Source organism: Rhineura floridana, chromosome 1 (genome assembly GCF_030035675.1).
Source record: "Rhineura floridana isolate rRhiFlo1 chromosome 1, rRhiFlo1.hap2, whole genome shotgun sequence".
Lineage (NCBI taxonomy): Eukaryota > Metazoa > Chordata > Lepidosauria > Squamata > Rhineuridae > Rhineura > Rhineura floridana.
The window spans coordinates 56,201,661-56,216,899 of record NC_084480.1 but is presented as its reverse complement, the minus strand read 5'-3'; the positions used below and the strand labels follow the sequence as shown (position 1 = coordinate 56,216,899).

Sequence of the window (15,239 nt, the reverse complement as noted above, 5' to 3'; positions counted from 1 at the left end):
AGCGCAATCAGCTGGAGTGTGGGCGTCTGACTGCCCCCCCTCCAGCTGATCGCTCCCGCTGGTACCGTATTAGCAGAACGCTGAAAAGCAGGGCCCTACTGTAGCAGGTATTAATTCTACCATACTGGAACTGGTTCTACAGCTTTAAGGGAAATAAATTACAATTTGCTATTATGAAAACATTTAAATAAGTAGGTCAGCAACATAGCTTACACATAAGGGATAACTGGATTAATTGCACTCAATGCACCACCACCAACACATTTTTCCAGTAAATTGTTTCAAAGTAGCCCCTTCATGTCTACCACATTGTTTTCATCTTCAGCTACAATGATGCTTAACTATGCAAACTAGCTTCTTAAATATGTAAAGAGGAAAATTAAACTACGCTAAAACCATGAATGTTAAGATTCTAAAGCCCAATATGTACAGACAATATGTCCACAACGTACATCTGAAAATAACTACTCAAAGCATTGCTTAAGGGAAATCAAGTCTGTTGCAAACCTAGATAAACAACAGGTTAGGAGAGAACATGGTTTGGCAGCACACATCTTGATTCCCAAAGAAGCTTCAAAAACTCACAAATCTAGATACAGCACTTTTGCATCATAGGACATAGCTTGTGGAAGCAAAGTTTTTGTCAAGTACTATACTGCTTTGCTTTTTCACATGTATAAAACAAAAGGCACTCTAAGAGCAAAGATTTCATAAGCATGATCGGGGTGGATGACCTTTGGCTGGTCACATGTTGGACTCCAGCTCAGCCAGCATGCCAATGGGCATGGATGAAAGGAACTGAATTGCAACTTCTTAAAACACAGGTTGCCAACCCCTGAGAAAGATCTAAACATCCACAGTGAAACTGATAAAAGACTCATACCAAAATTAATAAGTATCAGATGCCATATTTCAGAAATCTCACAAGTAATCTGTCCAAAGTAGTGCAGTAGTCTGTAGGCAATTCAGGTTACCAATTCTGTTCTGTTGTGGTACGCTTTCATGCCTTACATTTTCAGCTATGTTTAAAGATGCACTGCAGTATCTTTAAATTGAGGTAATGGGAGTTGGAGCTTGTCATGTATCACCATCTCCATACGTAAGTTTCATATGTGTGCAGTTGGTGCATAACACTGGGTTGTATCCAACTGTAATCCTCCACTCAGGGAAGGCTCTTAGCTCCAGCAGATATTCTGTGAATGGAAGGGAGGAGGATCTGTCACGATTCCACCTTTCTCCTGCAGGTCCTCTACCCTGCGATGCCACCTTCCAAACAGTTCCAAAGGAGACTGCAGAGGGGAGAATCAGCAACTTGTTTTCTCTCTGCTTCCATTCGTAGAAGTCTCTTCTGGATGCAAGAGCCTTTTGTGAGGGGGCAGAATTGGATAACACCCCTATATCTTACAGTTTATAAGCCCTAAGTGGCCCCTCAGACAATGTTGGATTCCATGAGCCTCACTGCATGGCCAATAGTCGGGGATAAAAGGAGTTGTAGTCCAACAACATATGGAAGGCTACAGTTAGCCAGTCCCACTGTATCTATATTAAGAAAAGCTTTCTTTCTGTAACAGCTCTTACCTGCATTACCCCTCGCTCATTACTGAGTGTTCGAAGCTCATCTGAATGTGCCACACAAATCTCATGGAGGGCTGCTAGATCACGTGACAAGTCAGTTCTAGAGGGCTCTGTAGTGTCTGGAAGTTCGGGTACATTCTTGAACAAGAATTATAATAATATTTAGAAACACTTTTCATAAATAGTATGAAAGAAATCAATGTCATATTTATTCTCACCACCTACAGTTGCAAAAAACAGTCCCTGCTGCCAAAATGTATACTATCCGTCATTCAGAGAATGAGTACAGCCACTACCACTTTCCCTGCTTGCAGGAAATACAATGCCTAAATAGCAGAGGGAACGCTTGTTTCAAATTCATAAGCAGTACATGGGGGAAAATACTCTAAACTGAACTTCAAGGTGAAAATTGTGGTTGTAGGATAATGGCAGTTCAGCAAGTGGCTAATATTCAGCGTGGTATATTAGATGTAACTTAAGAAATTACCCCTTTACGCCCTAATGAGGATGGCGGCTGAGGTTTCCCTAAGGTGCTGAAGCCCCTGCTGCCATCTTTGTTGATGGCAGAGATGTGCGCGTAGCACGCAAGCATGCCATCAACCAAGATGGTGGCAGAGGCTTCATCCCCTTAGGGAAACCGTGTCCGCCATCTTGGTTAATGGCAATGCTAAAATACAGGAGACAGGTAGGTGGGGCGAGGGAATGGTGGGCAGGCGGGAGCTCCTGCCCTGTGATCCACAGCTCTTGCCACGGATCGCGGAAGGGGAGTGGGGGGGCCCCTTAGGGGCTGCTGTAGCTCCAGGGGAAGGGGAAGCAGAGACAGGTAGGTGGGGAGGCATAGGAGGCCCCATGCGCATGCACATACATGTGCACACGCTGGGGCCTGGGGCAAGCTGAGGCCCAAGGGCTTCAGCATGCCTGGGGCCGGCCCTGAGCTTGCCCACAGCTGCACAGGTGGCAGGGCTGAGCCACTCACTGTGGGGGTGATCTTTAGCTGGCCCTTTACACCCAGGAGACACGAGTGGGGATTTGAACTCACAGACTCTGGACTCCCAGCCAGGCTCTCCTCCCCACTGTGCTATACCAGCTGTAGCAGGGAAGAAAGCCCCTTCCTTTTTGTAAAGATGCCTCTTCTGCTTCTGACACATTTCTCTTGCTAGAAGGCCTTATCATGCAAGCAACAGGAAGGAGTGCTCCTTCCTGTTTCCTGAATGCTAAGACCTTCTAGCAATAGTGTCGGACCAGAGAGAGAAGAGATGCCTTTGAAAGTAAGTAGGAGACAAAAGAGGTCCACTTGATTTTGGAAGAGGGCTGGTTGACCACTGGAAGCACCTTTGTGGGCCAAATACTGCCACCCTTGCCTTTGATAATGAGTAGATTAGCAGCATTTCACAAATGTGCTCCAAACTATTGAAAAATGTACATCAACATGTATTATGTTTTGGTTATAGAAAGAGCTACAAAAGCCCTGTTTTTTATTAACATTTTTTTGTCATTTCTGAAACAGATACCTAAAGCATGTATTTACAAAATTTAAAAAGATGGATGAAATAAGAATTCTTACCCCGAGTTCATCTAAAAACATGATCATCTGGTGTTTGTTACTCTTGATAAAAGGATTTACACCTTCCATGTAGGGCTCCTAAATTAAAATTACCAAGTTGATAACACTTTATTCATTCTACGTGTGAAGGCTTCTGGATTTTTACATGTACAGAACTACTTATACTATATTATTAAGGGTTTTTTTAATAACACTCTCCACAATACAGAGGCAGTGTATACTAACACCCAAATATAATTTTAAAAAATGCAAATTATTTAACAAAATTTGTATACTACTTCAGTGTAAAAGACCTCTAAGCAGTTTACAAAAAACATTAAAGTTACCAATAAAACAGTTAAAACAAGCAATTAAAAACATACTTAAAACAATTAAAGCAGCTGCTAATAACTAAAAAATTAAAACAGATCAACATCTGTGTGTCTGGATAGGCTTGCCTGAACAGAAATGTTTTAAGCAGTTATACAGTGAAGATGCCTGCCTGATGTCAATAAGCAGGATATTCGAAAGAGTAGGTGTTGCCACTAAAAGAACAATTTCTTACAAGTGCGGAACAAGTATTATGTGGCACATGTAACGCAGGGCCTGTTCTGCAGACTGAAATGCTTGAGTGGGCACATATGGGGTAAGGCGGTGTTACGAGTAAACTGACCCCGAGCTGTTGAGAGCTTTATATACCAGTAGTAACACCATGAACTTGGCCTGGGCTACTTCTGGGAGGAAGTGCGGGATATAAATTTAATAAACACATAAACAAATTGGCAACCGATGCAAATCTCTTAGCAGAGGTGTTATATGCTAACAGTGTCTCACTCCCGTCAGCAATCTGGCTGCAGCATTCTGCACTAATTGCAGTTTCCAGGTCAGGTGCAAGGGAAGCCCCACAGGGAGTCCATTGCAGTAATCTACTCTTGAAGTCATCAGTAGTTGAACTACTGTGGCCAAGCCCTCCCGGTCCAGGAATGGTTGTAGTTATCTTGTCAGGTGCAGCTGATAAAACACTTCTAGCCATTGAGACTACCTGGGCCTCTAGTGACAGAGCTGAATCCAGAAGCACCCCCAGATGCATACTTGCTCCTTCAGGCGAAGTGCAACCCCATCCAGGGTGGGCAATTCACAAATTTTTCAGACACGGGAACCACTAATCTAAAGTGCCTCCATCCTGCCAGGATTAAAGTGCAGGTTTTTTTCCTTCATCCATCCCACGGCTGTGTCCAGGCACTGGTCCAGGGCCCACACAGCCTCTCCTGATTCAGATGTTATAAATATAAAGAAGGAGCTGAGTGTCATTCACTAATGACCACTCCCAGCGGCTTCATAAAAAGGTAAAGGTGTCCTCGCACTTCTAGTGCGAGTCGTTTCCGACTCTTAGGGTGACATCTTGCGACGTTTACTAGGCACACCATATATATGGGGTGGGATTGCCAGTTCCTTCCCCGGCCTTTCTTTACCCCCCAGCATATGCCGGGTACTCATTTTACTGATCACGGATGGATGGAAGGCTGAGTGGACCTCGACCCCTTTTACGGGAGATTCGACTTCCTCCTTCTGTTGGAATCGAACTCCGGCCGTGAGCAGAGCTTTGGCTGCGTTACCGCCACTTACCATTCTGCGCCACGGAGGATCTAGCGGCTTTATATAGATATTAAATAGCATTGAGGATAAGATGGTACCCTGAGGCACCCCATAACAAAATTGCCAGGAGGCCAAAAGACAATCATCCTGGACTCAGTCCTGTAGGTAGGAATGGTAGCACAGTAACAGAGTGCTTCCAATTCCCATTCCGTGGAGCTGGTCCGGGAGGATACTGTAGTCAGTTGTATCAAAAGCTGCAGAAAGATCAAGAAGCAGCAGCAAGATCACACTCCCCCTGTCCTGCTGTCTATAGAGGTCATCCATCATGGCAACCAAGGCTGACTCAGTCCCATGGTCAGGCCTGAACCCAAATTGGAACAGATCTAGATAATCCGTGACATCCAAGAATGCCTGCAGCTGTCTCACCACTACTCTTTCCACCACCTTCCTCAAGAAGAGGGTATTTGTGACTGGTTGATAGTTATTCCAGTCTAAGGGATCCAGGGCTGGTTTCTTTAGGAGTAGTCTCACCACCACCTCTTTCAAGGATGCAGGGACCACCCCCCTCACATAGCAAAGCATTAACCACACTCTGATGTGGCTCTATTCAATTAATAAGCTGGGGGGACAGGTGTCAAAAGGTCACATGGTCAGACTTGTAGCTGCCAGCACCTTTTCCACATCAGCTGACTGATAAGCTGAAACGGATTCCTCATCACCGACTCCAGCATTGGGTACTTCATCTGAAACTGCAACATCAGCAGAGTCAAGGTCACTCTGAAGTCGAGCGGCTTTTTCCTCAAAGTGTATAGCCAGTTGGTCACAACGGGTCCTTGAATGCTCCACAGGCCCCTCTCCCACAGTGGGAGTCAGTAACCACTGAACCATCTGAAGCAATTCCGCTGGCCAACTACTAGAGGATGCAATGCAAGCAGCAAAATGAGCCCACATTGCCACAAGGTAGGCATGACTGTGTGCACTAACCAGTGTTCAGTCAGCTTTGCAGTGTGACTTGCACCACTTGTGTTCTAGTAATTGTCCGGCTTTTTTCACAGCCTGAAGCTCCCCAGAATACCAAGCAGGCTCCACAATGCCAGAGAGGACACTCAGGAGCGATCATGTCAACCGCTAGTTTCATCTTGCTATTCCATAGTGAGACAGGGCTTTGACAGGATCGTCAGCTTTATCTGCTGGAAAATCCCCCGAGCATTCAGGAACTCATCAAGTTCCATCATTCTCCAAGGGCAGACATCCAAATAGTTCCACCACCCTGCCAGTCCAAACTTCACTAGGTACTAGTGTGACCATGACAAGGGAGTGCACTGCACCCTCCCTCCCTTTACTCCAAGTGATATGAGGGATGGACCAAAGTCTTCATCAATGCCCTGCCTGATGTGTTGGACCAGTGACCATTTGAGACAGCCCCATGGTTGTCATGGAGGCCATGAAATCCCATACCGGTCCAACAGCAGCCTCGGTGTGGATGTTGAAATCTCCCAGAACTGATTCTGGGGTTCTCCAACACCACACCAGAGACCACTTCAACCAGCTTGGTCAGGGATGCCGCTAGGCAACAGGGTGGTCAGTAGACCAGTGGCATCCCCTAGTCTGCCTTTCTGGCCCAATACCAAGGGCAGACCCTCTAATCCCATCCCTAGATCAAGTAATTTTCTGGTGAAGGAAATGGTGCTTCTATGGAGAATACCATCACCCCTTGACCCCCTAGTCTGGTGCTGTATTGACTCTTGATTGATATGCACAGCTGAGTTAGGGCAGGCCCACCCAGCTCACCTATTCAAGTCTTGGTGATACATGCTAAGTCAGCCCCTTCATCCATGATCAAGCATGGTCTTATTATGGACAATAAAAAGGATCACATAAATAAAGATATCACAGAAAAGTTAAATCCTCTTTTAAAAACTTGATGAAACAGGTTGCCTTACAGCTTTTATAAACTGTCAACAATGTTAATGTCTTCCTATCCCACGGAACAGCCATCATGGTGCCTTCCAGATGATAATAGACTACCCTCATACTTATCCACTGACTGGGGCTGATGAGATTTGCAGTCCAACAACACCTAGAAGGCACTACACTGGCTTACCCCTGCCCTAAACTCTTCTAGGAAGAAGTTCCAAAGTTTTGAGATGATTGATGAAAAAGCCCTACCCCTGGCACTGGTGTTTAAACCTGTCATTTAGGAGGAACAGACAGAAGGCCAGTCTGTTCCTGCTGATGAGTTTGTTCATATGAGGAGAGCTTGTCCTTAAGGAAGGAGAACTCCAGGCTGGGCAAGGCTTTAAAGGTTAGAAACTGGGCATGGAAGCAAACTGGTAATTAGTGCAGCTGGTGCAAATACAGGTTTACTATGTGCTTGCTGCCCAAGGCATGCAGTGGCATTTTGCAGCAGCTTCCACATCATCAAGTGAAGTTCCCTGTAGAGCATATTTTAATCAAGCCTGGCAGAAGAGGAAGCACATATTTGTTTCCTTGCAGTTTATTTTTGTAATTCCAGAACAGCTGTTTTTTAACACAACCACAGTGTTTTCTAAAGTCTGAAATGAGAATTTTCAAAAGTGTGTTTCAAAATATTTTCAAATTCACCTATAGTATCAGTTACCATTTCAAAGAATGACTGTTGAACTTTTCCATAGATTTTACCCTACCAAACTAGTTCCTCTTTTGTGGCTGTGGCTCTTCTCTTATTAGCCAGGAACAGCAACCACTTCCAGAAAGAACAAAACTGGTACTTAAGCTACCTGTGTTAAGTCTCTCAATCCCCTTGCTAGCAATGGAGATAAAGTGAGAGTTCAAAGCAGTTTCCAAATGTTATTGTCAGCACTGACAAAATTGTATATTATATACCAGTGATTCCCAAACTTTCCCTCCCCCACAAATCACCTGAAAATTGCTGAGGGTCTTAGCAGACCACTTAATGATTTTTCTGCCTCTAGTAGCAATTGTAATTACATAGAATTCAAATTGTAATACAATAAAAAGAATATACAATATAAAAGCAATAAAATATAATTAATCACTATAATATTCAATGTGATAGATGAATGAGCCATCTCCCATCTTCAACCACAAATTCACAGATACACTACGACCCACCTGAATAAAGCTTATGGACCACAATTTGGGAACCCTTGCTATATATACTATTTTTATTTATTTTATTTATTTATTACATTTATATACCGCCCCATAGCTGAAGCTCTCTGGGCGGTTTACAGCAATTAAAAACAATAAAAACAAACATACAAATTTTAAAACACAAAAAACAATTAAAAAAGACAATTAAAAAAAAAGTTTTTAAAACCAGTGCCCCAGAAAAACATGTATTTAAATTTAAAGAATGAGTGAAAAATTATTGGAAATTAACAGAATACCAGTCATGGCGACAGTCACAATGTTCGCAAAGGGAGGGCTTGAACGTTTCAAGGACCTTAGATGTGAATGCTTGGCTGCTCTTGCCCTGCCTCACAGCAAAGGTATCCCTAAGTGCAGCATTGTACCTTTCTCTACAGGACTGAGCAGCAGTTATTCATTTACACAGGATAACACAAAGGGGTGCACTCAGAAACACCATGGGGTATATGCACTAACCCTGTTTTTTAACCCCAGCCATTAAGAATCACACCTACTCCTATCTGCATAGTCCTACACTGGGTTCTGTTTCTTAGTCACTCTGGACCAGCCTTTCCCAACTAGTGTCTCTACTGATTTTCTTTGTGAGAAGCTATCTCACACTGAGTCAGACCTGGTCTATATAGCCCAGTCTCGTCTACTTCAACTTGCAGTGACTTTTCAGGGTCCTTCCTGCCTGGCTACTCAAAATCCTGTTCATCAGTAATGTCAGGGACTGAATTTGGGTCCTTTTGCATGTAAGGCATTTACTCAATTACAAAGCTATGGTCCTCCCCCTTATTCCAGAGGTCTCAACAGGCAGAGGGGGATACAATTACACATCATCCTTCAACGAGAGCCAAACTTGTGACTTAATCTCTACATAGAAAAAAAACATGTGGAAAAAGAGGTCACTTATAAAATTTTATATTTACCTTAGCTCCAAACTCCACTAAATTTGCCAAATTCTGCACAGACTTGGCGACCAGCGTCAGTGTTCTTGCAGCAGTGGGAGAAGGAGAATCTAAGATAAACAGTTTGAAAAGTATAACTGATACAAGCTGAAATTACAGTATAGGATTGTGGTTGAAAACTAAACTGGCTGGCAGGACAACGTAATGCAAAATACAGGTGTAAGCAACCACAGTGCTTCCTCCCTCCCTCTTAAGGTCAGTGCATGCTCCTCACCACCACCTCAAGTGGTGTACTCATAGTTGATTTAAGGCACAATCTCCATTTTTCTAAGAGAGTTAGAGAAAGTCAATAGGAAACATGTGGATAAGCGAGCTTGCAGCAACTTCCCCTTGAAGAGCTAGAGTGAAAAGGTCCTCCACCATGCTGGAGGGGATTTGCATGAGGAAGAGGTAGCATTCTGCCTAACCCTGCCCAGATGAGCTATACCAGTGGAGGAGCTCCATCACCAGCAGGGAAGCCACACTGGCAAGAAGTGACCCAATACAAGCACCTAAACAGCAGATAGAAGCAACTGCCAGTAGTATTTGTGTCAGCCTGGAAAGTGGCACAAAGAGGCCTTTTTGGATTTCCCCCTAAACACTAACAAGGCTCAAGAGTATGATCAACTAACTAGTGGCTACTCAAAATAAGTGGACAGATACATCTGGAACTTTTCACTTTCCTTTTGGTATTTGAGTCACTGTGTCATGTTAAATTCATATGCAAGTTTTAATGAGCAACCACTTGAAGCTACATTTATAACAACAACAACAATAATTTCAAGTTGCTGCAAACAAGGGCCTCAGGAAGGTTCAGTAGTGGTTTAAGGCTTATAAGTTGATGGTCCATGTTGGGCCAACTCATCACAAAGAAATTAATACACGCCCATTACACTTCTCCCCCACCTGTCCAATGTGAAGAGTTATGTCACATTAACAGTGTTTCCTTCTATACCAGAAGTGGGCAACCTGTGGCCCAGATGCTATTCTCTGTCACTGCGGCCCCCTAAATCTTCCTGCTGCTGTTGGAGGAAAGAATGGCATCAGGCAGACATTTCTGTACAGAGCATGGCAGACACAGCTGTCCTTTGGAACTCCCCTGTAGGTCTGCACTTTCTGGTTTGATTGCATGTGTGGAATAATGCCTGCCTGCCTGCCATTTTTTCCTTCAGTGACAACACTCTCTGTTGGCAGCAGGACCAACTGTGGCAGCTGCAGCAGGAAGGTGTAGGTTCAGTACAGAGAGGAAGGCAGCAGCAGAGTGGGCTGGCAGGGAATATTTGTGTACCTGTGTGAGAGACAGATAATGATTAGATGAAGAAGGATAAACAGTGGAGTCCCAGAGGAAATCTGGCAGGCAAGATGGCTGAGGACAGCTGTTTGTGTCTGCGTGAACATGCATTGTTGGCCACTTTGGTGGGAATGCAGTCCTCAACATCAAAAAAGGATACCCACCATAGTTCTATACCAAGAAATCAGAATTTATTCTCTCAGCAGTGTATCAAGAGCTAAATCAGGTGTGGGGAATATTTGACCCTCTAAATGTTGCTGAACTATAGCTCCCATCTTCCCTGGCCATGGGCCATGCTTGCTAGGATTGATGGAAGTTGTAGTTCAGCAACATCTGGAAGGCCCAAGGTTCCCCACACCTAACCTAAATACACATACCTTGTAATCCTAACACTATATATTATTTTATCAGTATCTAAAGTACTTACCTGATATAATATTAAACATTCTTGGATTCAGAATGGCAGGGCAGATCAGCCGAAGGAAAACAAAACCACTGAGAGAAGGGGGTGGGAAAGAACATGTCTTGATATTTGAACAAGAACATAATACAATGTTATTGAAAATACTTGTTTAGGATGACAATGATTAATAAGAACTTCATTCTGATTCCATGGTTGTCCTCATATGAGCAACAGCTCATGGTAATTAAACTCAAAACATGACAGAAACATAGGACCTTTTCACCACACACCTGTACCTGGTATGTGGTAAAATTCTACATTACTAACTTGGCAAGATGATACAAAAGTCCAAGAAGATGTACACCAGCAGTGATCTTTCACACCAGAGTAGTCTGATCATCTATCACCTTGCCAAGGTAAAGATTTATCATGTATGAGTGGATAGTAAAATCACAATCTGTATCTACTCAGACATGCACACATGGTAATTTACCACTTTGCAAATCTACCCTTCCAGAATCTTGTGCAGTAAGAAGCAAGTAGATAGAAACTGCCAAGTTTAATAACCTCACATATAAGTCTTCATGACACTTAAGGACTTTCAATTCCACCAGGGCGGGGCCTTTTTTGCCTCGATGCTATGGAATTCCCTTCTAAGACAAGTTTGTATCACATTCTGCCTGTTGACTTTTTGAAGTCAAGGGCATTTTTTAAAAATTTTAATCAGTCTTTGAGAATCAACTGCTGTATTCTTTGCTTTATACCGTTTTGCTGCAGAGTTTGCCTTGATGGGTTGTAATATTTTATATTGCTTTTTTTACATTTTTAATTTTGTAAATTGTTATATTCATAGACAGTGGTATATATCTGTCAATACTGATGAAACAGTAATACTCTAAAGAACACAGTTGTGAATTGGTCAAGTCAACTTTAAAAATAGTTCACCACTTTGAAGCTACGCTATCTAAACAACAACAAAAACAACGGCACCGTACCTAACCACTCTTGTTCTCATTGTTGTATTGGCTGGCCACTTGTTTTGAACAGACTTCTGTAAACAGCCATAAATATATCTCAATGTCCTGTCAAGATAATACAATTAAGAACCTTAGAATATCACATTATTTTAGATTACTATACAATTAACTAGCAGTGGCACAGAAAGGAACCTGAAATTATAGATGAATGCAAAATCAGATATAAATAGATGCCTGCTTCATATTCTATCTATAAAACCAAAGCAATACTTTCAATTACAGTTTTAGTCATAAAATAATGTAGTAAAGGGTGACTTCGATCACACATCTCAATTCATAAACACGCCAAAGACATAAGACTTGCAAAAGAAGAGCCTGCTGGATCAGACCTATTCCAGCTTCCTGTTCCCACAGTGGCCAACCAGATGCCTACTGAAAGTCTGCAAGCAGGACCCTGAGCACAATAGCACTGTGCTCCTGTGGTTTCCAGCAACTGGTATTCCGAAGTATACTCCGTCCAACAGTGGAGGCAGAGCATAGCCATCAGGGTTAGTAGCCATTAACAGCCTTCTCCTCCATGAATTTGTCTAAACCTCTTTTAAAGCCATTCAAGTTGGTGGCCATCACTGCCTCTTGTGGGAGTAAATTCCACAGTTCAACTACATGCTGTGCGAAGCACTTTCTTTTGCCTGTCCTGAATCTTCTAACATTCAGATTCATTGGATGTCCATGAATTTTAGTGTTATGAGAGGGGGAGAAAACATTTCTCTGTCCACTTTCTCCATACCATGCATCATTTTACACACTTCTGTCATATTGCCTCTTGCTCGCTTTTTCTTTAACCTAAAAAGCGCCGAATGTTGCAATCTTTCCTCACAGGGGAGTCGCTTCATCCCCTTGATCATTTTCTGAACCTTTCCCAACTCTACAATATCCTTTTTGAGGGAAAGTGACTAGAACTGTACACAGTATTCCAAATGTTGCTGCATCATAGATTTTTATAACAACGTTATGGTATCGGCAGTTTTATTTTCAAGACAAGTATGAACAAAGCACCACACAAGTTCCACTCCATATGAGTAAACCCAGTAACAGGTACAGTATTTTAAAACTACAGCAGCTCTCTTTAGATGCTAAAATGTGCATTCACATGCATAATGGAGTATAGGGAATTTTTTGTTGCAATTTAACAAGTTAGGTCAAACTACATGCTAAATTCATCACTTCAAAATTCATGCATCTTTAAAAAAAATTCTAAATAGCAGGTGCTTACAAATTGTCGAAATCAAGACAGCACATAATGAGATTAACCCTTTCCTCTCCACTGCAGTCCTGACAAAAATTCCCCTTACCCTAGGCTATTACCCCCAAGACAGAAGCTCCCATTAGTTTAGAATCCTGTGAAGTTTGGCCCATAATCTTTGCATGGTCTAACAAGAAGCAGTTGTAAAGTAAGCAGAATTAATTTCTAAATAAACCTGGGTTTGACTTTTTCCCCACCCTACTGATTCTATTGTTGATGAAACTATACATCTAATGGCTAGCTTAGAACTAGTATTTATTTCATTTGGCTTTTAATTTATGGAATTCATTATGAAGTGGAGCAATTTTGTGAGTGTTCCATAAGTATGTGCTTTAGACGCCACATTAGGTCCTACAATGTCACCTGTACAAAAGTCATTAGAAGGGAACTGTTAAGATCCATGGGGGAGAGATTTAATGAACATTTATTTTTAACTGAAAATAACAATATTGCTTCTAGGGTTGCACAGTTTGCTGTACAATGGTAGGATGAGGGAAAATTTGTAGTTTTTCTCTCTCCAAAAGCATGGCTGACAAATTATTTTAATTTTTTTACTAGGCCAATTTTACTGATATACACTTTTGGCTGTGGGCATTCAGAATATTGTGAAGATCTTGGCCAAACAATGAAACCTTTTAAAAGCAATTTTATCAGAACAAAGGGTGATGTAGGACTGAACTGGAAACAAGTAGAAAATTCGAAAGAATCTTATTTTAATTGTTGGTTAACTTACGGAGGTAATATTTCTGCAGCCATGAATATTTTCTCCACCAGCTCTGAAAGGATACTCAGCAGATGTGATAAATTAGTATTTACATCTTCATTTTTTTCTAATTTAGAAGGATTTAACTGAAAAATAGAGCCATTAGTAAGGCAAAATTAAATTCATGTTCAAAATATAACTGGCAAAGTTTATTCAAAGTAAAAACAAACACTTCTTTTAGAGTGACTGGTGGCACATGGGACTCCTCGCTCCAGCAGCCAAGCACACAGGTTATACAACCCAAGGAACCTCAATGCCATTAATCACTCCAGCCTCTTCAAAGTCTCTCCAGGGTGGTCTGACAAATCTAGTATGTCTGATAAGGCCTGAAAACAGATTCCTTCTTCCTACCATCAGCCAAATCAACAAAAGATATAAAACCATCCTAACTATCCAAATTAGAGTCAAGATGCTGCAGTCGACAGGGCACTAGGTTTGCAAGGGGATTCAAGATTTAAAACCACTCTCAGCCATGAAGCTTATTGGTGGTCTTGGGTGAATCAGTGGCCCAGTTTACACTTTATGCTAAACCAATTTTTAGCTTGATATACATGAGCAGAAACAAATTACAGTGCATGTCGGGCTCTTGCACTCCCCTCCCTCTTTCACATGGGTGGGAGGAGGAGTGCAGAAGCTTTTGCTTCTACTTTTGGTTACCCACAGCCTACCATGTTCTCTGGACCTGGAACTGCAGTTAATATTAGCTATGGCTGGTATAAACAAGCTAGCTTCAAAGTGTGGTTTCTGAAGTTAACCACAGTTTGTCGGTCTACATGACATAACAAACTGCAGTTAAGCAAAAGTGGAAGCAAAACCTAAATTCCTCGTCTCAGCAGGCTGGGAGGAAGAGTGAGAAAGGCAGCAGGCAAGCCTGAGACTTGTTACAACTCATTCTTGTCTGTGCATATTGTACTAATTATGGTTTAGTATGACATGCAAATGCCTAACCTATGTCACAAGGTTGGTCTGTGCTATAACGTTGCTCTAAGCTTTTTGGAAGGAACCACAAGATATACATATTTTTCAAACTTTTTTTCAAACTAACTGATGTACTTAAGTAACACATAACCTCTCACCTCACAAGACTGCTTGCTCTCCATTATCTTTAAAATAGAGTCCTTTAGTGCATGGTGAACAAAACGTGTGGCTGTAGCTTTCATATACTGTTCCATAAGTGTACTTGCCAATGTGGTGGCACGGAATAAAGTAGTGGCTTCATCTGAACAAAAACATACTCAGATATAAACTTGCAACTCTTTTACATTTAAAGGTAATTAATGGGGGGAAAGACTTTCTAGAAGCAAGTACTTGTGGGCTGTGGGAATGGCTTGGAAAATTATTTTCAATAATCTAATTAATATATTCATACTGTACCTTCCACACATATTTCCCTGTCATTAAGAGTTCGCAACAACAATGCCTCCAGTTTTTCATGAAGAAAAATCTTCAGTAAAATGCTAGCAAGCAGTGTTCGATCCTGTCCGCACACATGTGACAAGGCATAGACCACATGTAGCTCTTTTTGCAGTACCAACTGAAAAACAGAGATGGCAAAGCCCTAAATAACTATGAACATGATTCAGGAGCTTACCAGAAAATGACAGTGCCATTGTTTCCTGAAATATCTTTTTAAAGGCTATGTAATTTATTTTGGACACAAATCTGACTTACATCCCTTCTGGACAAGCTATATTTACCTCAGTGAG

General features: G+C 42.0%; 1 protein-coding gene across 1 annotated transcript in view; it reads right to left on the bottom strand.

Moving 5' to 3' along the window:
• Positions 1–15,239, bottom strand: part of RASA1 (RAS p21 protein activator 1) — an 82,071-nt gene that overhangs the window by 1,187 nt on the left and 65,645 nt on the right. The window contains exons 17-24 of the mRNA XM_061622036.1: positions 14,908–15,067; positions 14,610–14,752; positions 13,504–13,619; positions 11,486–11,572; positions 10,515–10,582; positions 8,779–8,867; positions 3,140–3,217; positions 1,579–1,713 (exon numbers count right to left, since the gene is read on the bottom strand). Of these exons, the coding sequence (XP_061478020.1) occupies positions 1,579–1,713; positions 3,140–3,217; positions 8,779–8,867; positions 10,515–10,582; positions 11,486–11,572; positions 13,504–13,619; positions 14,610–14,752; positions 14,908–15,067 (876 nt within the window). The remainder of the gene's footprint in view (positions 1–1,578; positions 1,714–3,139; positions 3,218–8,778; positions 8,868–10,514; positions 10,583–11,485; positions 11,573–13,503; positions 13,620–14,609; positions 14,753–14,907; positions 15,068–15,239) is intronic.